This window comes from Oncorhynchus gorbuscha, linkage group LG21 (assembly GCF_021184085.1).
Source record: "Oncorhynchus gorbuscha isolate QuinsamMale2020 ecotype Even-year linkage group LG21, OgorEven_v1.0, whole genome shotgun sequence".
Taxonomy (NCBI): domain Eukaryota; kingdom Metazoa; phylum Chordata; class Actinopteri; order Salmoniformes; family Salmonidae; genus Oncorhynchus; species Oncorhynchus gorbuscha.
In genome coordinates, this window is record NC_060193.1 from 59966530 (window position 1) to 59991025 (window position 24496).

Below are 24496 nucleotides of genomic sequence, written 5' to 3' on the forward strand. Positions count from 1 at the left end.
TCACTGGTCACCATAGCCGCACGCGCTCCAGCAGGTATATTTCACTGGTCACCTCCAAAGCCAATTCCTTGTTTGGTTGCCTTTCCTTCCCGTTCTCTGCTGCCACTGACTGGAATGAACTGCAAAAATCACTGAAGCTGGAGACTCATATCTCCCTCACTACCTTTAAGCACCAGCTGTCAGAGCAACTCACAGATCACTGCACCAGTACATAGCCCATCTGTAAATAGCCCATCCAACTACCTCATCCCCATACTGTTATTTATCTTGCTCCTTTGCATCACAGTATTTCTACTTGCACATTCATCTTCTGCACATCTATCACCCCAGCTTTTAATTGCTATATTGTAATTATTTCGCCACTATGGCCTATTTATTGCCTTACCTCCATTATCCTACCTCATTTGCACACACTGCATATAGACTTTTTCAAATATACAGTATTATTGACTGTATATTTGTTTACTCCATGTGTAACTCTGTTGTTGTTTGTGTCGCACTGCTTTGCTTTATCTTGGCCAGGTCGCAGTTGTAAATGAGAACTTGTTCTCAACTGGCCGACCTGGTTAAATAAAGGTGAAATACAAAAATATAAAGAAATAAAAAGAAGTGGATGTCATAAGGTGAATGCACCAATTTGTAAGACGCTCTGGATAAGAGCGTCTGCTAAATGACTTAAATGTAATGTAAATGTAAATGTAAGTTTTTAGGGAAATCTCGCACCCATCTGGGCTAAGAAGCTGGTTCTCCTTCCTTTGGAATCATATGGCAAAGCACAGTCTTTGGTTTCATTTAAAAATTTCCAACACCCTCACAAAAATATATCCCTCACAATGATACTAAAATATATCTAGCCCATGAGAAAATTGGTTAGGGAACATTTGGAATATACCTCTTGATTTATCACTTGTGACAATTATGTACAAAATAGTCTATTTAAGATTCTAGAATCAGTTCTACTGGCAATACAATACTGTTTTTAGCATACTGCTCATGCTTCCTAATATATAACAAATATGTTCTAGTTTCTGTTTTATAATACGTCTTTGATTGACAGCTGTTCATGTTCTCGACTGACACATGTTGCACATGCGCACTTTTATTTAGGCCTACATTTCGTACACTTCCGCCAATGTTCGTCATTATCGGTACTCTTCGTGTGGATTTCGTGATTTTCCGTTCGAATTCGAGCCCTGTCGATAGAACTGATTTTCGTCGTCTCCCTCGTTCTCCGTGTTGTTGTTCATCTCGGTGACGCGACAGAGGTGTAGCCTGACGCGGTCTCTTACGTGTCGGTCTGAATAAAAGTGGAGCTCGGAGGACCCGGGAGTGACGAAGCGAGTCTGTGTCGGGTAAGCATCCGATGCGGAGAGGGGGATAGAAGAAAGCCCTGGTGTGTTGGAGAAATCGCTCCAAATCTAACAAAGAGATCATGGCGGCGGTGTTGCAGAGCCACACGATGTTGAGTCAGTCTACAAAGCTAGCCAGCCAGCTATGTGAGAATGGTACTGGAAAAATGGGAGTGAGGCTTGAGTCCTCGAGTAAAGATTGCAACCACAGTAATTAATAGCATCAGCATGTTGGCTAACAGACCTAGTTTGGCCATCTAGCTACATAGCCAGCTGGCAATCACAAAAAAAAACCATGTAGGTTCGAATGCCTAACTTGCTAAGCTAACTAGCGGTATAGAATGATAGCCCAGCCCAATAATATTTGGCTTAGCTACAGACATTTCCCTCCCAAAGAACTAGCTAACGTTAGCTTGCAAGACAGTCCGTCTGCAAACACAGCGTGGTTGTCTTGGATAAGCACACTACATTAGCAAACTTAGATAAAGACATCACTTGAAGTGTCATAGTTAGCCAACGTTAAATGAACCATATGCAAATGAATTGATTTGAGTTAAAACTATTGATTTTTACCTCATGCGACACATTTGTATATTTACGTTAGCAGCTAGAGCTAGTTAGCCATGTTGTCGATATTAGCTAGCTACCACATATTTAATATAACGAGCAACAATATGAACATGGATACATTTCGTACCATTTGGTTGAAAAAATGTGTTGTTTCTTATCTATTAGTATAGCTAGGCAAGTGTCAGCTAGCTACTGTTTTCTTTGTAGCTAACAATGCTATATACTTTGCTAGCTAACTACTTGGAAAAGGGCGGCAATAACAGGGTATCGTGTTAGGAAATGATGTACTGCATATTATACTGTAAATTGAAAATACACTTAACTAGTGTTGTCATGAAATCATTACGTTCATGCAATGTTGGAACTTATTAGATAAACATTGAACAACACATTTTTACCTTAGGAACGTTACTTATGGTTTGGGATAGTATCTCCCATACTTTCAGATAGTCACACGTAATACTACATGTCTGGTGTAGCCTACATTTACATTTAAGTCATTTAGCAGACGCTCTTATCCAGAGCGACTTCCAATCACTTAAACAAACCTGGTCTGGTATGAATAGACAGAGGCACAAAAGCCACGACCTGAAACATCACAGTCAGTGCATAACATCACTTAATCAGTGCTCTCTGTTCCTGGGGAGCTACCATCCTGTAGGGTTTCACACCAACCTTCTTCCTGGAGAGCTACCATCCTGTAGGTTTTTAGCTCCAACTGTAATCCAATGCACCTGATTCTAATAGTTAGCTGGTTGATAAGCTGAATCAGGTTAGTTACAACTGGGGTTGGAGCGAAACCCTACAGCACATATGTCAGAGTCAAGGCCCGCGGGCCACATCCGGCCCGCGAGAAGGTTTTTTACGGCCCCTGGGATGATCTTGATTTATTATTAGAACCGGCCCGCAGACCGCAGCAAGCCGGCAGCCCGCAGATCTTTTACACGCACCAATACTACATTTCCCACAATGCAACGGTGACGCACCGAGCAGTAGGCTGCTTCATTTCAATATTTATTGGCACAGCATTGTCAGCATCACAGTAAAATTCACTTTCAGATACCCATCAAAAATGGCAAAACGGAAGGTGGACACTGAGAACCGGGGGTTTCAAACAAGGTGGGAGTCGGAGTATTTGTTCACGGAGGTAGCTGGAAAACCTGTGTGTCTTCTGTGTGGAGAAAGTGTGGCGGTACTGAAAGAGTATAATCTGAGACGACATTATGAAACGAAACACGCGGACAAAAACAAGAATATGGACATGGAACAAAGGCTACAAAAGGCAGAGGAATTAAAACGAGGCCTCAAATCTCGACAGGCTCTGTTCAAAAAAGCCAAATCACAAGGCCAGGCTGCTGTCAAGGCCAGTTTTATTTTGGCAGAAGAGATCGCTAAATCAGCCCGGCCATTTACGGAGGGGGATTTCACCAAAAACTGCATGATTAAAGTTTGTGACGAAGTTTGCCCAGAGAAAAGGCAACTCTTTTTAAATGTGAGTCTGAGCAGAAACACCATTGCCGAGAGAGTAGACCAGTTGTCCATCAATCTAAAAGAGCAGCTTGTGAAAAAGGGAAAAGATTTCATTGCATATTCCTTGGCTGTGGATGAGAGCACCGACATTTCTGACATTGCCCAGTTGTCAATTTTCATCCGCGGAGTGGACTCCAGCCTAAGCGTGACAGAGGAGTTTTTGGCTTTACGTCCTATGCATGGCACAACTACGGGGCATGATTTGTATGAAGAGGTGTCAAGATGTGTAAATGAGATGGAGCTGCCTTGGGAAAAACTCGTGGGTTTGACAACCGACGGAGCACCTGCGATGTGTGGACACAGGAGCGGACTGGTGGAGAAAATACGGGAAAAGATGCAAGAGGAAAACGCGACAGGTGAGCTGACAGCTTATCATTGTATCATACACCAGGAAGCGTTGTGCGGTAAAGCCTTGAAAATGGAGCATGTAATGAGCATCATCACGCGCACAGTTAACTTTATCAGAGCCAAAGGTTTGAATCACCGCCAGTTCAAGGCATTTCTGGCGGAGTTAGAAACGGAGCATGGTGATTTGCCTTATCACACAGAGGTGCGATGGCTAAGCCAGGGAAAGGTGCTTCAAAGATGTTTCGAGCTTCGTGAGGAGATTTGTCTGTTCTTGGACAGCAAAGGGAAAGACACAACACAACTCCGAGACGAAATGTTTCTGTGTGAAATGGCTTTTCTGTGTGACATTACGAGTCATCTGAATGCAATGAACTTGCAGCTGCAGGGTCGGGATCGTGTCATCTCTGATATGTACAGTACAGTGAAGGCATTTAAAACCAAACTGACTCTGTGGGAGACGCAGATGCGGAAAGAAAATTTGAGCCACTTTCCCAGCTGCCAGACCATGAAAGAGAAGCTCTCTACCAGTGCGTTCCCGAGCGCACAGTTGGCTGATAAAATAGGTATGCTTGCCGCTGACTTTCGACGCCGATTTGCTGACTTTGAAGCACAAAAAAGCAGGTTGGAACTGCTCGGTAACCCATTTGCTGTTGACGTGGAAAGCTCACCACCAAACCTCCAAATGGAGTTGATTGACCTCCAATGCAATGATGCACTGAGGGCAAAATATGCGGCAGTGGGTGCTGCGGAGTTCGCCCGTTTCCTCCCCGACACAATGCCCCAGCTGCGCATCCAGGCTGCTCAAACGTTGTCTATGTTTGGCAGCACATACCTGTGTGAACAACTGTTTTCTTTGATGAACTTGAACAAAACATCACACAGAAGTCGACTTACTGCTGAACACCTCCACTCAATTCTGAGGATTTCCTCAGCTCAGAGCCGTACCCCGAACATTGATGAACTTGTGGAAAAGATGGGACACCACCAAGTATCACCCTCAACCTCAAACAAGTGAACATTACTGTGCAATCACATATTTAGAGTTTTTACTCAGTTCAAGTTTAAAAGTTAAAGTTTAATATTTGTTTTCACTGCATGTTACTTCTCCTTAAACAAAGTGTTGTTTTTGATTAATAGATTTTTGCACTTTATTTTATTGTATTTCAATCCAATTATATTTTAAAAATATTTCAGTTGAGTGGATGATAGAAAATTGCTATTATTGTTTTTTTCTTTGAAGTAAATTTAGCCCACTTTTGCTAAAATAGAAAATATAGGCTACTGATGGTGCCTTGAATACCGGTTTCTTTCATTTAATGTTCATGTTATGGGGATTTTTATATAAAGGAAATTTGTCTTTTGTGTCTGTTGAAACTTAAAGATTACTGACAGAGCCATAAGAAAATATTGCTTTATTTATCTGATCATATTGGAATATATTTGTTAGGTTTTCAGTAGGTTCAATTAGGTTCACTAGACTATATGCGTCATTTAAAAAATTTTCAATGAACATTCGAACAGTCCGGCCCTCGGCTTGTAGCTAAATTTTTTATTTGGCCCTCCGTCCATTTGACTTTGACACCCCTGCCCTACAGGATGGTATCTCCAGGAACAGGATTGGCGTGAACCTACACAACTTTAACTCTCCAGAAACAGGGTTGGAGAGCCCTGAATTAAATCCACCCCATACCAATATTTAACATTTTGTGTAAAAACGCACATTCACAGGCTCTCCAGAGTTCTCCACCCGCCATTCCAGCCAACTAAATGACCATGGAAGCGGGAGCCGATACACAGCAGGGTGGTGACACAGCTGTTTCTGAGTCTGAGGCCCAGCAGATCACACTGGCCCAGGTACAGTACCCTCATCAACGTTGCCAGACACTTGAATCAAATGAAACTTTATTGATCCTCTGGTGGAAATTCTTGACGAGGCCCTACTTTTGGTGTACATGTATGAGTCTGTATGGTTGTGTTTACACTGGCAGCCCAATTCTGATGTTTTCCCCACCAATTTGTCTTGACCAATCACATATCTTTTTAGAGCTGATATGATTGGTCAAAAGAAAGCTCAGAATTGGGCTGCCTGTGTAAATGCAGCCTATGCGTGTAGGGAGCCTCCATATGTGGGCTGCATTCAGCAGGGCACAACATTGTAGAATGTTCATAAATATGTTGTGTAGAAGAGCAGAACTGTTCACTGACATGAAGAATAATCAATCACTTCTATTCATGGTCTTTGATTGTAACCATTATGTGGATTTTGGGCTCCCGAGTGGCACAGCGGTCTAAGGCATTGCATCTCAGTGCTAGAGGCGTCGCTACAGACCCAGATTCGATTCCAGGCTGTATCACAACCGGACATGATTGGGAATACCTTAGGACGGCACACAATTGGCCCAGCGTCGTCCGGGTTTGACCGGTGTAGGCCGTCATTGTAAATAAGAATTTGTTCTTAATGACTTGCCTAGTTAAATAAAGGTTAAAATGATGGACCAGTTTCCCAGAAGCATCTTAAGGCTAAGTCCATCGTTAGAGCCATAGGATCCTGTTGTGCTAAAATGGACTTGGCCTTAAGATGCTTTTGGGAAACCGGGCCCTGGAACGAGCATGTATAGCCCACACTCATAAGCTGTTTCTAAATCTGCTGCAGGTGTCTATGGCAGCAGGGCAGGTCTCCTCCAGCGGCCCCACAGTCACCCTGGTGCAGCTACCCAACGGTCAGACGGTTCAGGTCCACGGGGTCATCCAGGCCGCCCAGCCCTCGGTCATCCAGTCGCCTCAAGTACAGACTGTTCAGGTGAGCCCCATTCCTCCCTCCATTACAGTAGTCTATTGTGATATACATAGTAAGGTACATGCAATAGGCCTTGGTAGTAGGCAGCAACAGGTCTATATTTGACCTGTACTGTTGGGAGCATTAAGAATTTCACTGTAACCTTCAATTACATGTGTGACCCTGTGCATGTGACTAATGAACTGATCTAATCTATAACAGAGAATCTCTCAGATAGCAGCTATTTGAGGGTTGGTGTGGGTCACATACAGTAATATAACAGAACAATGGAACATTATTGGATGTTGTGTAGGTGTTACTGCATTTCCAATAAACTGCAGTGTCAATGTGCTTTGATGAAATTTCACTTGTTATATCCCTGTAAAATGAATTACTGGGATATATATATATATATATTAGTGTCTGACTCTCTATTTTCATAGCTTATTTGCTGTTCGTCAGCAACTACACAAAATCATTTTCTCTGGGTGTGTGCCAGCTATGCTTTTTATTAGACTGTGTTATAAAACCCATTTTACCAAGACAAGTATGATTCTTCATGTTCTGAATGGTTCAGTTGGGTCTTTCTCTAACATATCATTAACATATCTAAAAGGTTGGATTTCATAACCTAATACATCTGATAATAAGCAGCAGTGCAGGTGTCCTGTAATGACTTTTGAGAATTTAACGTTTTGTGGTCAAAGTTATTTCCGTGGGTCGCAAAAAAAATTAAATTAGCATGAGACAAGCTGAAATAAATGTTAAAGGCTTTGGTTAAAAAAAATATATACAAAAAATGGGTTATATGCTTATTGCTCTGACATTTCAGAGCTACGCTTGTTTTTGTGAGGTATCTTGGGGAAATGACAGGAATTTTGAATGAATATGAAAAGTGGATATCCATCTTACCTCTGTTTCCTGTCCTTTGAAAGATCAGTTCAACAGGAAAGTGATTTTCCAGATTTTTTTGCCTCTTTTTTTCTCTCTGACCTCGATTGATTTAATCACCTAATTCTGACCATCCTACAAGGGTCAAATCTTTCCAATGGATTATATTATTTTACCCATTGGTCAAAGAAGTGTTTATGTTTGGACGCCCTATAAACTGCAACTCTTGTGTTTTGACCCTGTCAGATTTCAACAGTTGCAGAGGATTCCCAGGACTCCCAGGAGTCGGTGGACAGTGTGACAGACTCTCAGAAGAGGAGGGAGATTCTGTCCAGACGTCCTTCCTACAGGTACCGCTCCTCCACAGGGCCACTGTCTCAGCCTCAGGGTGGCAGGAAAAAAATCCCAATCTGGCAACATGACTGTCATGTTGACTCAGTGTTGCCAAATTGGGATTCTTTAAAAAAAAATGCAGATTGGGTGCCATTTTGGATCTGATTGGCCTGTGAATGAAATCTGATGACACATTGTTGACTGAGAGTCCGAGACATTGATTGGGATTGTGTTTGTTTATCCCTCGCAGGAAGATCCTGAACGACCTGTCGTCTGACGTGTCTGCGGTCCCGCCGATCGAGGAGGAGAAATCGGAGGACGACTCGACCCCCGCCATCACCACCGTTGCCATGCCCACATCATGCCCCATCTATCAGACGGCCAGTGGCCAGTACAGTACGTAACCCCTACCTATTCAATCCTCAGTTTTATCACTCGGGGGGGGGGGTGTCCTGTAGGTACAAATCTAGGATCAGCTTCCCCTCCACCAATCCCCTCTACATGGGAAAATGCTTAACTGACCCAAGATCAGCATCTAGGGGCAACTTCACCCACCCGTACTCCAGTTTCATCATGGCCATATGTGAAGAGTGGCTGCTTGTTCTGGTTTGGACAAGCTTAGTTGGCTTTCTTACTTTATATTTGATGAGTAGTGTATGGTCAATGACTATAGTGGAAATAGGGTCATGTTCAGTAGGGGGAAATGTTTGAATGAAACGGGAAGGTTCTACCTGAACATGTCCAATAATGACAATGTTAATTTTCCGTTTTTTCTATGGTTTGCCTTGCTGAACATGACCGAGCAGACCGTAGTAATGTTCCTAACCTGACGATCATCCATTAACTCCTCCCCCCTCTTCAGTTGCCATCACCCAGGGCGGCGCCATCCAACTGGCCAATAACGGTACAGATGGCATGCAGGGGATGCAGACCCTCACCATGACCAACGCGGCGGGCGCCCAGCAGGGCACCACCATCCTGCAATATGCCCAGACCTCCGATGGACAGCAAATCCTGGTGCCCAGCAACCAGGTGGTAATGCAAGGTGAGAACCTCTTGGACCATGGGAGGCCCCAGCCTCAATCAAGTTTTAGTTCTTACTGGGTGCCCGTCAGTGGTTCTAAACAGAACTGTTTTCCTGCATATGCAGTCACACAACAACACAAACAACTCCTATATGCCCACAACTTCTTGACGTAAACACCAACACGTAATGCTACGATCCCTTCTGTTTTCCAGCTGCCTCTGGAGAAGTGCAGACCTACCAGATCCGTACGGCCAACACCAGCAGCATGACTTCTGGGATGGTGATGGCCTCCTCTCCCGCCTTGTCTGGCCAGGAAGGCCCAGAGGTTGTCGTCACCCGTAAGAGGGAGGTCAGACTGATGAAGAACAGGTAGGTGGAGTAGAGGGTATAGATACTGTTAACTAGGGTTGTGTTGATCACTAAAGAAAGCTGAGGTAATGTTAAGTGAAAAGATGATGATCGTGATCAAATTTGCTGAGGCGGACATACTGTACTGACTGTGTGTGTGTGTGTGTGTGTGTGTGTGTGTGTGTGTGTGTGTGTGTGTGTGTGTGTGTGTGTGTGTGTGTGTGTGTGTGTGTGTGTGTGTGTGTGTGTGTGTGTGTGTGTGTGTGTGTGTGTGTGTGTCAGGGAGGCGGCCCGGGAGTGTCGCCGGAAGAAGAAGGAGTACGTCAAGTGTCTGGAGAACCGTGTGGCCGTTCTGGAGAACCAAAACAAAACCCTCATCGAGGAACTGAAGTCACTTAAAGACTTGTACTGCCACAAATCAGAGTAGTGTCCCCCCTCCCCCATGTAAAGAGACTCACCACAGAGCCATGCATCTGGCACCACCCTCCCCCATGTACAGAGACTCACCACAGAGCCATGCATCTGGCACCACCCTCCCCCATTTATCATTTTCTTTTTAAAAAGCTCTACCAGTCTAGAAGACCTACAGAAAGAGGAAAAATAACAAGAACACAATTTCTCCACTTTTCCACAAGTATCCCTTTAAAAGGATGACATGAGTACACCTAAAAAGGATGACCTCATGAGTACCCCTAAAAAGGATGACATGAGTACCCCTAAAAAGGATGGCCTCATGAGTACCCCTAAAAAGGATGATGAGTACTTTCCATCATGAGTACCCCTAAAAGGATGAGGTGGAGCACACTGTTTCTCCACCAATAGAATGGAGCCCCTAGTGGAATCTTACAGTGGTAGGTATTGTGTCTATCCACGACACCACTGCTGCTAACTAACCAGTAGTCCCCAGTCTCAAGATGTCAGATGGCAGGAAAACACCAGCCGTGGAGGACTAGGACCCCTCTGCCCACCATGAACTACCCTATACAACTTGAGTTGGGGCCGTCACCTAGCAACACACGTTGAAAATGATTTTGGAAAAATGGTCATCTTTTTGAGTGCTACACTATTCAGTTTTTAGGCTGATGATTGCTTTAACTCTTCTGTTACTTACTAACACTTTATGTGGACTGTAGATCCCAACCACTGTCAGATGAAATGTATTATCTTTGAGCTTGAGTTGGGTTATCATGTATTGAATTTTTCTGCTTGCCAACTTTTGTTATTCAGCATTGCTAAGTCGGGTGTTTTGGGGTAGGAGATGGATTGTGGGTGGATTGTCTGCAACAACTAACAGGCATTAAAAGGTAATCTCAGCGATATGACGTAGATGCAGAATGTAAACAGCATAGTGGGTCAGTTACCACAACTAAGAGTGTTGAAGCGAGAGGCTCAACTTCTCCGCTGTTTTGGTGCCGTGGCTACCACTACAACGTTAAGTGATACTGGGTGATGGCAACGTGTTGCATCTCGCTCATCTCAATATCTCCGGTGCTGCTCGGGGGGAAAGTCATTTCGCCGAGTACCTTTTTAAAGAGTTGTGCTAGTGTAAACTGAGCTACCACACAGCTGACAGGAGGAGTTGTGAAATATGACTGAAGGGTAGACTATGGGTGTTGTATAGTGTGCTTTTAGGCATTCATGTAATGTATACGATGTCTGAGGCAGTGTGTGTGTTTGAGTCTCCTTGTTTGTTTCTCCATGGCCTGAACAGGCATAATCATATTGGAGGATATCCTAACTTCCACTTAACTTAATCATGCATTGACATCAATGGGATTGTAGAGTGAAAGTTAGGATTAGCCCCACAATCTCACTTTTTCATCTGTTGTGCCTCAAACACTTCTGATAGAACAAGGGAAGAAGCATTTTCTATCATGTAGTTAGTTAAAAGGGATAGTTTGCTTGGATCTGCAGTGATGACGTAGACCTCGATTTTGGGATCCATCGCTGACATTTAGACTGACAACTCATCAACAAACGTGGGATTACACCAGGGGTGCGTTCAGCAGCTCACAACAATGTGGAACAGATCAAAATGTTCAGCTAGAACAGACATGCCTTTCTGACATGTAAAATAAGGATTCATGTCAACTATATTTCTATCGGCAATGTTCCATAACGTTTGCTTACTGAACCCGGTCTTCTGTTTGATTGGATAACGGAATGCCATATTGTATTATTTTGTTTTTACGTAGCCATCTGTCATAAATAACATATGCATCTTATTTTTAAAACACTTGCCATTTCTGTTCATATTTTGTAAACGTTGTATTTCTTAATGTCAGCATTCACTTGTATGAAAAAAGCAAAACAATTATATTACAGATTCTACTATTTGTTTTTGGCAGCTGTTAATAAATGTGTTTCTGGTATTATTTTTCAGATGTCTTAATTTGTTTTCAAATCAATTTTTATCAAAAAGGGATGAATGAAATTAAGACGATTACAATCACCCACAGTAGCTGGGTTGTAGCTCCATATTTTCTCCCTACTGGACACAACCCTGCATGAAACAAAACCATCCTCCATGAACAATCTCACTGACTGCCCATTCATGAGTAGTAAGCTCCCTGAACCATCAATGATTGACAGCACATTGATCCATCCACTGTGATTCACATCCCCCATCAGTCACTGGTTCCTACAGATCTCTCCTTGCTGGAAGCTTCACAGCCTTGTAGATGTGAATGTCTCTTTCCTTGTCATAGTGCACCTCGTGTACTGTGAAGCGCTGCTTCAGCATGCTCAGGAAGTTAGTGTCTCGCTCGTAGCGGATCTTGCAGGCCAGTAGCACTACACTAATCTCTGAGCTGAGGTGCTCCATCGTTTGCAGTAATGATGGAAATGTGTCTTCCAGGTAAACAATGTCTGCTCCCAGCACTATGTCAAAGCCTCCTTTGGGATAGCGCTCCAATCCCTGGCCCCAGGTCAGTTCTGAGACCTCCACTGCTCCTAGCTGATCCGGGGGAATGTTCTCTTTCACATTGGCTGCAAGGAAGCCCAAGGCAGGCTCACGGTCTGTGATGGTCACTTTTTTGGCACCTTTGGACAGAAGGCTTGCATGGTTAGCACATGTAAAAATGTGACTAACAATTAGTAGTTCTAACAGTTGAGCCTGATCCACACTATAGGGCCAACCCAAACAGTTCTGGCTCTGATGGTTTATTTACACATTGTCCTTTCCAGAATGGTTTCAGCTCAACTATATAGTAGTCAGGCCAGCCCACATCAGCTCAACTGTATTGTAGCCAGGCCAGCCCACATCAGCTCAACTATATAGTAGTCAGGCCAGCCCACATCAGCTCAACTATATAGTAGTCAGACCAGCCCACATCAGCTCAACTATATAGTAGTCAGGCCAGCCCACATCAGCTCAACTATATAGTAGTCAGGCCAGCCCACATCAGCTCAACTATATAGTAGTCAGGCCAGCCCACATCAGCTCAACTATATAGTAGTCAGGCCAGCCCACATCAGCTCAACTATATAGTAGTCAGGCCAGCCCACATCAGCTCAACTATATAGTAGTCAGGCCAGCCCACATCAGCTCAACTATATAGTAGTCAGGCCAGCCCACATCAGCTCAACTATATAGTAGTCAGGCCAGCCCACATCAGCTCAACTATATAGTAGTCAGGCCAGCCCACATCAGCTCAACTATATAGTAGTCAGACCAGCCCACATCAGCTCAACTATATAGTAGTCAGGCCAGCCCACATCAGCTCAACTATATAGTAATCAGGCCAGCCCACATCAGCTCAACTATATAGTAATTCAGGCCAACCACCTTCAGCTTGGTTTGGCCCTGTAGTGCAAGTCTCCTACCAGTTTCCCCTGTGAGTTCTTACCTAGAAGAGCTGCCACGATGCCCACCAGTCCCGTGCCTGCCCCCAGCTCGATGGCAACCTTCCCTGTCAGCTCGACCTGCCCCAGCTCCAGGTACATACACATCACTACCGCCTGACAGAGAAAGGAAAACAGATGTAAGGAGAGAACAGTATCGGTAAATTGTGGCAGAATCAATTGTACCATAGTTGGCTACATCGTTGTTACACTCAAGAAGACGACCCGTAATTCAACAGATGATTGAATAGTTAATATTGGAATTAAAAAGGAAAAAAAAAATGCTGCAAAGTATGTACAGTCGTACACCAAAGATGGTCACTCACTGCATCCCAGACGACAGCGGCTACTCCGAGTTTATTCCAGTCCTGGGTTAGTCTGACATTGTGGTCAGCAAAATGGAACTCTGCAGACGAATTATGTAGTTTTGAGAGCACGGGCAAATAATTCCCATCATATGGTACAAGCGCCATAGTCAAAAGAAGACCATGGAAATGTAATATAATATGTAACTTTTAGTAAGCTTGAAATTCATACCTCGCTGAACGATTTCTTATGAGGAAGTGGAAAAATCTATATTCTCGCGATAATAAAATCGTAGAGCTGACACTTGTCAAATGACAATGTTCACCAATCTCTGTCAAATAACAATTATTAATCTTGGTAAACAGCCAATGGTAATTGACGTGCGTCAAAATGGGCCGTTCTTGAGGGCGTTCCTTCCTAGTTGGCTTTGGCTGGAGTGGGAATCAGCTGTTAGCAGGCTAGCTAGTCGTCTCAAATCTGAGCATTATACATTTCTGTGTACGGTGAACGACCATACCTAGAACATTTGCTGAGACGAAGGAATTCGGCATATTCTCTGACTGCAATGCATCGCAAGAATAGCTAGATCAAGTGGACCGGCATAAATAGCCAGTTAGCTGACGCCTAGATTAGCGTTAGCCGGGTCTAGGGCTAGCTATCAAACTACGTCTGGTTTATGAATACCAGATTAATGTTTTTTAACGTATCAGCTGTCTAGAAGCTTCAGCTAGGCTTTTTAAAACCGAGTAAAACGTGTTGCCATTAACGATTAAACCGGTGTCCTAGCGTTGCCAGCCTTTGGATTATAGTTTAGTGGTCAAGCCTGTATCTGGCCGACGTATCAATGCGCTACTCGCCATGCCTTTGCGCACACGCCCTGAAAAAGATAGGGATTCAACTGTTCAGTTTGAATTGTGTGTTGTAGATATGAACCCCGATATGTGGCTGCTACTCATGTATTTAAAATTGAATGTGTCATTTTGAGACCAGACATCACTGACAGTGGTTCTGTCTGATGTTATAGACGAGTGGACGGTTCTTTCAGATATCTGGGGTGTAGTCAGTAGTAGGACTTTAGTAAATTGTTCAATCATGGGGGCTACAGTGTCATGCTGCATGTCCCCCGGCGGGAGTCCAAAGCTTGCAAGGAGAGCAGTCGAGCTCGACGACTACCCAATAACCACCACTGGCGACGACGTAAGCGAGGACACGGGCACCTATCTGCAGCACATCAGCGATAGAGAGGTCCCGGATGGTAGGTGTACTTTTCGGATAAGCTGGAGTGGAGGGGTGTACGTCATGGTCACGCCTCTCTGAACAGCCAAGACATGCATGAAAGGGGAATGGAAGATGTTGCTTGCTGTTAACCCACAATGCATACATCACAATGCATACATCACAATGCATACATCACAATGCATACATCACAATGCATACATCACGATGCATACATCACGATGCATACATCACACATCAGTTTATGACCTGTTGCACTATTGATTGTTCAGTCATATTGGTTCAGCTATTCCAAGATGTCCTGCAGAGTATCTAGCGTTGTTTTTGCTTCAGCTATAGCCTGCAGAGTATCTAGCATTGTTTTTGCTTCAGCTATAGCCTGCAGAGTATCTAGCGTTGTTTTTGCTTCAGCTATAGCCTGCAGAGTATCTAACGTTGTTTGTGCTTCAGCTATAGCCTGCAGAGTATCTAGCGTTGTTTTTGCTTCAGCTATAGCCTGCAGAGTATCTAGCGTTGTTTTTGCTTCAGCTATAGCCTGCAGAGTATCTAGCGTTGTTTTTGCTTCAGCTATAGCCTGCAGAGTATCTAGCGTTGTTTTTGCTTCAGCTATAGCCTGCAGAGTATCTAGCGTTGTTTTTGCTTCAGCTATAGCCTGCAGAGTATCTAGTTCTAGTTTTTTTGCTTCAGCTATAGCCTGCAGAGTATCTAGCGTTGTTTTTGCTTCATCTAGCGTTGTTTTTGCTTCAGCTATAGCCTGCAGAGTATCTAGCGTTGTTTTTGCTTCAGCTATAGCCTGCAGAGTATCTAGCGTTGTTTTTGCTTCAGCTATAGCCTGCAGAGTATCTAGCGTTGTTTTTGCTTCAGCTATAGCCTGCAGAGTATCTAGCGTTGTTTTTGCTTCAGCTATAGCCTGCAGAGTATCTAGCGTTGTTTTTGCTTCAGCTATAGCCTGCAGAGTATCTAGCGTTGTTTTTGCTTCAGCTATAGCCTGCAGAGTATCTAGCGTTGTTTTTGCTTCAGCTATAGCCTGCAGAGTATCTAGCGTTGTTTTTGCTTCAGCTATAGCCTGCAGAGTATCTAGCGTTGTTTTTGCTTCAGCTATAGCCTGCAGAGTATCTAGCGTTGTTTTTGCTTCAGCTATAGCCTGCAGAGTATCTAGCGTTGTTTTTGCTTCAGCTATAGCCTGCAGAGTATCTAGCGTTGTTTTTGCTTCAGCTATAGCCTGCAGAGTATCTAGCGTTGTTTTTGCTTCAGCTATAGCCTGCAGAGTATCTAGCGTTGTTTTTGCTTCAGCTATAGCCTGCAGAGTATCTAGCGTTGTTTTTGCTTCAGCTATAGCCTGCAGAGTATCTAGCGTTGTTTTTGCTTCAGCTATAGCCTGCAGAGTATCTAGTGTTGTTTTTGCTTCAGCTATAGCCAGGTAGTTTAGTGGTTAGAGCGTTGGGCCAGTAACCAAATGGTTGCTGGATCGAATCCCCGAGTTGACAAGGTAAAAATCTCTCATATGGCAGCCCCCCACCATTTCACTCAGAGGGGCTGAGTGAAATGCGGAAGACACATTTCAGTTGAATACATACAGTTGGACAACTGACTAGGTATCCCCCTTTCCCAGAGTATAGTGAGTGTCATGTCAAGTCACAAGGTGCACCCCCAGAGGTAATGATCTGTAATCAGTCAGTATTATACTGTATCTCACTCTGTTTTCAGATACACATGGTGCATATAGTTGGGATACGTGTGCATTTCTTGTGGTGTTGGTGATAAAATAGGTGAGTATTTCTTGTTTCTTTCAGAATTGGCGCAGGAGTCCAACCCATCTGATAATGCCAGAGCCAGCACTATCTTCCTCAACAAGTCTCAGACTGATGGTAAGTGTGTAGCAGTATTGTTAGATGGGTAAATAAAATCATTTTTGTTCTGGCGCCAGGCAGAAAGGTATCAAAAATGCTGAAAGGCAAATAATAGGATAGATGGTTCTGCTACCAGAAACTCACATCAGCAGAAGAGACTAGACTGAAGACTGTTGGTCAGATGGCAAGTAGAAAGGATCAGACACCATGTAAAACACATCCAACCAATAATACCACCTACAATAATAATGGCAGAGCAATTTAAAAGGCAACTTCATAGAAACAATTGACACAGAAAGAGAATTTGCAATATTCAGTATTACCTCTCAGTGAGGGGGGGGGGTTGTTGTTCTACTCTTCTCGGCCAAATGTCAATAGTTCCGCACCAAATCAATACAGTTCGAACAACAACCTCCCTTTAACTACAATGTCAACCCAAACATGTCAGGCAGGTCAGTAGTAGTCCAGCGCCACTGAACATCAAAGGGACTGTGGAGTGGTGCAAGAGGAGTGCTGCAGTGTAGAGCACAGAGAGGAGGGGATCTTAGCTGTTGCACAGATTGTCTGTCGGATACACCTGATGGTTGGTTTGTTTGTCAAAGCTTCGCAACAATGTTGCTATCACTCCATTTGATCAATGACAGGAGCGCTCCCAAAATATACACCCCCCCCCCACCTAGAGAGCTCACACCGGCGTTCCACCCCCACCTAGAGAGCTCACACCGCGTCCACCCCCACCTAGAGAGCTCACACCGGCGTTCCACCCCCCACCTAGAGAGCTCCACCCCCACCTAGAGAGCTCACACCGGCGTTTCCACCCCCACCTAGAGAGCTCACACCGGCGTTCCACCCCCACCTAGAGAGCTCACACCGGCGTTCCACCCCCACCTAGAGAGCTCACACCCCCACCCCCCACCTAGAGAGCTCACACCGGCGTTCCACCCCCACCTAGAGAGCTCCACACCGGCCCCACCCCCACCTAGAGAGCTCACACCGGCGTTCCACCCCCCACCTAGAGAGCTCACACCGGCGTTCCACCCCCCACCTAGAGAGCTCACACCGGCGTTCCACCCCCCACCTAGAGAGCTCACACCGGCGTTCCACCCCCACCTAGAGAGCTCACACCGGCGTTCCACCCCCACCTAGAGAGCTCACACCGGCGTTCCACCCCCCACCTAGAGAGCTCACACCGGCGTTCCACCCCCACCTAGAGAGCTCACACCGGCGTTCCACCCCCCACCTAGAGAGCTCACACCGGCGTTCCACTTCAACACTTTACAAAGTACGCTGAAAAATAAACAAGAGTTCTGCAGAGTTGCACACAGTGTAAAACTGCCGCGCCAACCGAGAGCTCTCCACAGAGCGCCAGAAGAGCCATCTTTATCTCCCCCTTCCTGACTGCTGATGTGCTCTTAAAGTGGCAGTGCACAGTGAAGGCTCCGTGCAGCATGTCAACACATGGGGATCTTCTACTTCTCATGGCTGCATCCTCTGGTTATCATGGAACGGCGCAGGTAGAAATGTCATGAATAGAGTTGACATGATTTCTTATTCTACATGTCAGAGGGGCACGCTTGTTCTACGTAATATATTTCTTTATCTGAACGTCCCACAACGTTGTGCCATGATCTGGTCTGGACAACAGGAGAGTCTAATGGTCACAGTCAGATAGTTATTCAACACGTTCAGGGAACTACCTGACCTAAGATTTGTCTGACTGTTTTTCCCCTCCAGTGCGGGAGAAAAGGAGAAGTAACTACTTAAGTAATCATCACGTGAGTAAATCCATCTGTCCAGTCGAGCGTTACCATGGCTACCCGTGGACATCCACTGATCCTAATGCAGAGATGTCAGGAAGTGATGCTATGTTTTTCCCTGTTCCATGAACTAACAACTACTCCCTTTTCCTAGACGTCTCCTGGGTCATCTAAAAAGTACAGCTCCTGCTCCACAATATTCCTTGACGATAGCACGGTCAGCCTGCCCAACCTGAAGAGTACGGTCAAATGGTGAGACCTCCTTACCTCCACACACACGACAGAGCAGAAAAGAGGCGGTCATTGTAAGGACTCACCGTCTTGTCTCTCTCTGTTCCAGTGTCACGTTGGCGATATACTATCACATAAAAAACAGGTAGGTTCTATCGGTCATTCATTTCATGAGGAAAACGGCGAGGAAAATGATATAGAGACGTGGTGAGGTAAATGGAGGAGTTTTCTGTTGATGATTTGTCATGACATGGTATCATGGTAATGAAGGTGTGGTGATTTGTGTGACATGGTAATGAAGGTGTGGTGACAGTATGGGAGTGGTTTTCAGTCTTTTTTTTCCCCTCAGGGATTCAAACCGTTCTCTGGACATTTTCGATGAGAAGATCCATCCATTAACGGTGAGTAGGTGGAAGAAGATAGTGTGTGTGTGTGTGTGTGTACACCAAACCTCCTGTCAGACTGACTGGCCAGACCTCCTCTTCCTCAGAGAGAGAAGGTTCCAGAAGACTACTACAGCGTGGACCCTGAACACAAGCTCATCTACCGCTTTGTCCGCACGCTCTTCAGCTCGGCCCAGCTGACTGCTGAGTGTGCCATCGTCACCCTGGTACGTATGCCATCGTCACCCTGGTACGTGTGCCATCGTCACCCTGGTACGTGTGCCATCGTCACCCTGGTACGTGTGCCATCGTCACCCTGTGTGCCATCGTCACCCTGGTACGTCACCCTGTGCCATCGTCACCCTGGTATCGTCACCCTGGTGTGTGCCATCGTCACCCTGGTACGTGTGCCATCGTCACCCTGGTACGTGTGCCATCGTCACCCTGGTACGTGTGCCATCGTCACCCTGGTACGTGTGCCATCGTCACCCTGGTACGTGTGCCATCGTCACCCTGGTACGTGTGCCATCGTCACCCTGGTACGTGTGCCATCGTCACCCTGGTACGTGTGCCATCGTCACCCTGGTACGTGTGCCATCGTCACCCTGGTACGTGTGCCATCGTCACCCTGGTACGTGTGCCATCGTCACCCTGGTACGTGTGCCATCGTCACCCTGGTACGTGTGCCATCGTCACCCTGGTACGTGTGCCATCGTCACCCTGGTACGTGTGCCATCGTCACCCTGGTACGTGTGCCATCGTCACCCTGGTACGTGTGCCATCGTCACCCTGGTACGTGTGCCATCGTCACCCTGGTACGTGTGCCATCGTCACCCTGGTACGTGTGCCATCGTCACCCTGGTACGTGTGCCATCGTCACCCTGGTACGTGTGCCATCGTCACCCTGGTACGTGTGCCATCGTCACCCTGGTACGTGTGCCATCGTCACCCTGGTACCCCACCAGTCTGTTGCCCCATCACAGGGAGTTTCACTTTGGGCATGTTTAGTAGTTAAATGTTGTGGCGTGTTGAGACGTGAGTAAAAGAGACGCTTGTTCTGCATAATAATCTATTGTCTCCTGCTGAACACCTGGCCCTGGTAACGGTGTTACTGTGTCCAGCAGTGTCCCGCTGAACACCTGGCCCTGGTAACGGTGTTACTGTGTCCAGCAGTGTCCCGCTGAACACCTGGCCCTGGTAACGGTGTTACTGTGTCCTGCAGTGTCCTGCTGAACACCTGGTCCTGGCCCTGGTAACAGTGTTACTGTGTCCAGCAGTGTCCTGCTGAACACCTGGTCCTGGCCCTGGTAACGGTGTTACTGTGTCCAGCAGTGTCCTGCTGAACACCTGGTCCTGGTAACGGTGTTACTGTGTCCAGCAGTGTCCTGCTGACACCTGGCCCTGGTAACAGTGTTACTGTGTCCAGCAGTGTCCTGCTGAACACCTGGTCCTGGCCCTGGTAACGGTGTTACTGTGTCCAGCAGTGTCCTGCTGAACACCTGGTCCTGGTAACGGTGTTACTGTGTCCAGCAGTGTCCTGCTGAACACCTGGCCCTGGTAACGGTGTTACTGTGTCCAGCAGTGTCCTGCTGAACACCTGGTCCTGGTAACGGTGTTACTGTGTCCAGCAGTGTCCTGCTGAACACCTGGCCCTGGTAACGGTGTTACTGTGTCCTGCTGAACACCTGGCCCTGGTAACTGTGTTACTGTGTCCAGCAGTGTCCTGCTGAACACCTGGCCTTGGTAACGGTGTTACTGTGTCCAGCAGTGTCCTGCTGAACACCTGGCCCTGGTAACGGTGTTACTGTGTCCCGCTGAACACCTGGCCCTGGTAACGGTGTTACTGTGTCCAGCAGTGTCCTGCTGAACACCTGGCCCTGGTAACGGTGTTACTGTGTCCAGCAGTGTCCTGCTGAACACCTGGCCCTGGTAACGGTGTTACTGTGTCCAGCAGTGTCCCGCTGAACACCTGGCCCTGGTAACGGTGTTACTGTGTCCAGCAGTGTCCTGCTGAACACCTGGCCCTGGTAACGGTGTTACTGTGTCCAGCAGTGTCCCGCTGAACACCTGGCCCTGGTAACGGTGTTACTGTCCCGTGAACACCTGGCCCTGGTAACGGTGTTACTGTGTCCCGCTGAACACCTGGCCCTGGTAACGGTGTTACTGTGTCCAGCGGTGTCCCGCTGAACACCTGGCCCTGGTAACGGTGTTACTGTGTCCAGCGGTGTCCCGCTGAACACCTGGCCCTGGTAACGGTGTTACTGTGTCCAGCGGTGTCCCGCTGAACACCTGGCCCTGGTAACGGTGTTACTGTGTCCAGCAGTGTCCCGCTGAACACCTGGCCCTGGTAACGGTGTTACTGTGTCCAGCAGTGTCCCGCTGAACACCTGGCCCTGGTAACGGTGTTACTGTGTCCAGCAGTGTCCCGCTGAACACCTGGCCCTGGTAACGGTGTTACTGTGTCCAGCAGTGTCCCGCTGAACACCTGGCCCTGGTAACGGTGTTACTGTGTCCAGCAGTGTCCCGCTGAACACCTGGCCCTGGTAACGGTGTTACTGTGTCCAGCAGTGTCCCGCTGAACACCTGGCCCTGGTAACGGTGTTACTGTGTCCAGCGGTGTCCCGCTGAACACCTGGCCCTGGTAACGGTGTTACTGTGTCCGGTGTCCCGCTGAACACCTGGCCCTGGTAACGGTGTTACTGTGTCCAGCGGTGTCCCGCTGAACACCTGGCCCTGGTAACGGTGTTACTGTGTCCATTCTTCCCCAAGGTGTACCTGGAGCGTCTGCTGACCTACGCTGAGATGGACATCTGTCCCTGCAACTGGAAGCGGATCGTACTGGGAGCCATCCTGCTGGCGTCCAAGGTGTGGGACGACCAGGCCGTGTGGAACGTAGACTACTGCCAGATCCTCAAGGACATCACCGTGGAAGACATGTCAGTGCCCCTCTGTCCTGTCCACTCACCTATCCCCCTGACTGCTCACCTTCACAAGTCACCCCAACCTTTAGAATTTATTGTTTTGGCTCAGAGTGAACTGTGAATAAAAATATATACATCTCAATATTATGAGGCGCATTGTTAAATTGGAACGTTGCCATGTGGGTCAAAACTCATCTTATGTAAATCAATAAAATTAGATTTAGATTTTGCCTTGCTGGCCAGGTACATCTCAAAAGTCTAATCTCCCCGAGAACTCACTTCCCTCTGACGTTTTGAAAAGGAGGCAGGGAGAGTATGGAGGATAAGACTGCTGAGATTTACTCTCTCTCTCTCTCTACCTGTACCCCTCTCTCTCTACCTGTACCCCTCTCTCTCTACCTGTACCCCTCTCTCTCTACCTGTACCTCTCTCTCTCTCTACCTGTACCTCTCTCTCTCTACCTGTACCCCTCTCTCTCTACCTGTACCTCTCTCTCTCTACCTGTACCCCTCTCTCTCTGTACCTCCCTGTACCCCTCTCTCTACCTGTACCTCTCTCTCTCTACCTGTACCTCTCTCTCTCTACCTGTACCTCTCTCTCTCTACCTGTACCTCTCTCTCTCTCTACCTGTACCCCTCTCTCTCTCTACCTGTACCCCTCTCTCTCTCTACCTGTACCCCTCTCTCTCTCTACCTGTACCCCTCTCTCTCTCTACCTGTACCCCTCTCTCTCTACCTGTACCCCTCTCTCTCTCTACCTGTACCCTCTCTCTCTCTACCTGTACCTCTCTCTCTCTCTCTACCCCTCTCTCTCTCTCTACCTCTACCCCTCTCTCTCTCTACCTCTACCCCTCTCTCTCTCTACCTCTACCCCTCTCTCTCTCTACCTGTCACAGGAATGAGATGGAGAGGCACTTCCTGGAGCTGCTTCAGTTCAACATCAACGTGCCGGCCAGCGTCTACGCAAAGTACTACTTTGACCTGCGCTCCCTGGCCGACGACAACAACCTCAACTTCCCCCTGGAGCCACTTGACAACCAGCGAGCCACTAAACTGGAGGTGAGGAGAGCTTCTAGGACAGCAGGAATGTAAACACTGCTACTTGGCAAGAGGAGAGTTTAATGGTTGTCCTGGTTGACTTGGTCCTGTTCAGAAACAACCCCAGCCCCTACTCCCCTACTATCATGTAGTTACTAACTGTTGTTGTGTTCCCAGGCTATCTCTGGGCTGTAATAAGTGTTGTGTTCCCAGGCTATCTCTGGGCTGTAATAAGTGTTGTGTTCCCAGGCTATCTCTGGGCTGTAATAAGTGTTGTTGCGTTCCCAGGCTATCTCCAGACTGTGTGAGGACAGATACAAGGATCTGGGCAAGGTGACCATAAGGAGGTCCCTCAGCGCAGACAATCTGGTGGGTGTCCGAACCACCCACGCCGTGCTGTCCTAAAGCTGGACCTGCTACACACACAGGACAGGCTGAGGATGCACCGAAGGTCTTCCTAAACTAGACCCTCACTGGCACCATGGACACACACACACCCCCACCCCCAGATCCACCACTGATACTTACTCATACACTCCAGATCTGCAAGAAGGGTTGGAGTGACTGACACCACACACTGACCATGGTGACGAAGCATCTAACTACCCTGTGGTGTAGTTTGGCACACGGACAGACAGATGGTGACGTAGGATGGTTTTCTTTGCTTACTGTGTAGGCCCTTTAGCTGGGAAATGTATCGGTTTTTAATTGAACATATTTTCAGTTGCTGTTTATTTCAAATAAACCGTAATAAACTATCAAATCTGTGTATGGTGTCCATTTCTAGATAAGATGCGTGATGTTATGGTGTCAGTCCTGGGTTTACTTTAGCCTGTCTGGAGTGTCACCTGGGTGGGGTTGGCAGTCCTGGGTTTACTTTAGCCTGTCTGGAGTGTCAGCTGGGTGGGGTTGGCAGTCCTGGGTTTACTTTAGCCTGTCTGGAGTGCCAGCTGGGTGGGGTTGGCAGTCCTGGGTTTACTTTAGCCTGTCTGGAGTGCCAGCTGGGTGGGGTTGGCAGTCCTGGGTTTACTTTAGCCGGTCTGTAGTGCCAGCTGGGTGGGGTTGGCAGTTCTGGGTTTACTTTAGCCTGTCTGGAGTGTCAGCTGGGTGGGGTTGGCAGTCCTGGGTTTACTTTAGCCTGTCTGGAGTGTACCTGGGTGGGGTTGGCAGTCCTGGGTTTACTTTAGCCTGTCTGGAGTGTCAGCTGGGTGGGGTTGGCAGTCCTGGGTTTACTTTAGCCTGTCTGGAGTGCCAGCTGGGTGGGGTTGGCAGTTCTGGGTTTACTTTAGCCTGTCTGGAGTGTCAGCTGGGTGGGGTTGGCAGTTCTGGGTTTACTTTAGCCTGTCTGGAGTGTCAGCTGGGTGGGGTTGGCAGTTCTGGGTTTACTTTAGCCTGTCTGGAGTGTCACCTGGGTGGGGTTGGCAGTTCTGGGTTTACTTTAGCCTGTCTGGAGTGCCAGCTGGGTGGGGTTGGTAGTTCTGGGTTTACTTTAGCCTGTCTGGAGTGCCAGCTGGGTGGGGTTGGTAGTTCTGGGTTTACTTTAGCCTGTCTGGAGTGTCACCTGGGTGGGGTTGGCAGTTCTACAGCTGTTCTATTGGTTTCATGTGTCAGGTTCAGCTCAATCAAGCCCTGTATTTGAAATGACTTCAAATAAATTGGGCTGATTTATATTTTCCCATTGGTTTTTCATAGATCTGACAGGTTTGTCTGGAGAAGCGTAGGCTCCATAAGTGGTCTGATGGTTTCTAGAATCAGACCAA

The 24496-nt window shown here is 46.9% G+C and overlaps 3 protein-coding genes across 5 annotated transcripts; 2 read left to right on the top strand and 1 right to left on the bottom strand.

Annotated features, from left to right (window-relative positions):
- The first annotated feature begins 1195 nt into the window (after positions 1-1195).
- On the top strand, positions 1196-11544 carry LOC124008592 (cyclic AMP-responsive element-binding protein 1-like). 3 transcript variants are annotated; one of them, XM_046319988.1, is made up of 8 exons: positions 1196-1352; positions 5526-5651; positions 6451-6597; positions 7711-7814; positions 8048-8193; positions 8660-8842; positions 9037-9193; positions 9455-11544. In XM_046319988.1, the coding sequence occupies exons 2-8, from the start codon at positions 5565-5567 to the stop codon at positions 9597-9599; spliced, it is 969 nt and encodes a 322-aa protein (XP_046175944.1). In that variant the 5' UTR covers positions 1196-1352; positions 5526-5564; the 3' UTR covers positions 9600-11544. The 3 variants fall into 3 exon arrangements, with proteins under 3 accessions (XP_046175944.1, XP_046175945.1, XP_046175946.1); XM_046319989.1 differs by lacking the exon at positions 1196-1352 and adding an exon at positions 1360-1505; XM_046319990.1 differs by lacking the exon at positions 1196-1352 and adding an exon at positions 1360-1496.
- On the bottom strand, positions 9413-13601 carry mettl21a (methyltransferase 21A, HSPA lysine). The gene is made up of 3 exons (XM_046319991.1): positions 13342-13601; positions 13021-13132; positions 9413-12214 (listed from the first exon to the last, which is right to left on the bottom strand). The coding sequence occupies exons 1-3, from the start codon at positions 13486-13488 to the stop codon at positions 11814-11816; spliced, it is 660 nt and encodes a 219-aa protein (XP_046175947.1). The 5' UTR covers positions 13489-13601; the 3' UTR covers positions 9413-11813.
- Positions 13602-13724: 123 nt separating this feature from the next.
- Positions 13725-23499, top strand: LOC124008591 (cyclin-Y-like protein 1). Its single transcript, XM_046319986.1, has 10 exons — positions 13725-14576; positions 16351-16425; positions 18142-18182; positions 18319-18416; positions 18505-18540; positions 18745-18796; positions 18886-19005; positions 21548-21714; positions 22595-22757; positions 23025-23499. The coding sequence occupies exons 1-10, from the start codon at positions 14414-14416 to the stop codon at positions 23139-23141; spliced, it is 1032 nt and encodes a 343-aa protein (XP_046175942.1). The 5' UTR covers positions 13725-14413; the 3' UTR covers positions 23142-23499.
- Positions 23500-24496: the final 997 nt, after the last annotated feature.

Excerpts from the sequence above, each read along its gene's own strand:
- mettl21a (XM_046319991.1), bottom strand. The coding sequence starts at position 13,488 with ATGGCGCTTGTACCATATGATGGGAATTATTTGCCCGTGCTCTCAAAA. Across the intron at positions 13,133-13,341 it reads CCGCTGTCGTCTGGGATGCA|GCGGTAGTGATGTGTATGTA; the intron begins GTGAGTGACCAT and ends TTTCTCTGTCAG. Across the intron at positions 12,215-13,020 it reads CATCGTGGCAGCTCTTCTAG|GTGCCAAAAAAGTGACCATC; the intron begins GTAAGAACTCAC and ends TTCTGTCCAAAG.
- LOC124008592 (XM_046319988.1), top strand. The coding sequence starts at position 5,565 with ATGACCATGGAAGCGGGAGCCGATACACAGCAGGGTGGTGACACAGCT. Across the intron at positions 6,598-7,710 it reads CTCAAGTACAGACTGTTCAG|ATTTCAACAGTTGCAGAGGA; the intron begins GTGAGCCCCATT and ends TGACCCTGTCAG. Across the intron at positions 8,843-9,036 it reads CAACCAGGTGGTAATGCAAG|CTGCCTCTGGAGAAGTGCAG; the intron begins GTGAGAACCTCT and ends TCTGTTTTCCAG.
- LOC124008591 (XM_046319986.1), top strand. The coding sequence starts at position 14,414 with ATGGGGGCTACAGTGTCATGCTGCATGTCCCCCGGCGGGAGTCCAAAG. Across the intron at positions 18,183-18,318 it reads ACTACTTAAGTAATCATCAC|ACGTCTCCTGGGTCATCTAA; the intron begins GTGAGTAAATCC and ends CCCTTTTCCTAG. Across the intron at positions 19,006-21,547 it reads AGTGTGCCATCGTCACCCTG|GTGTACCTGGAGCGTCTGCT; the intron begins GTACGTATGCCA and ends TTCTTCCCCAAG.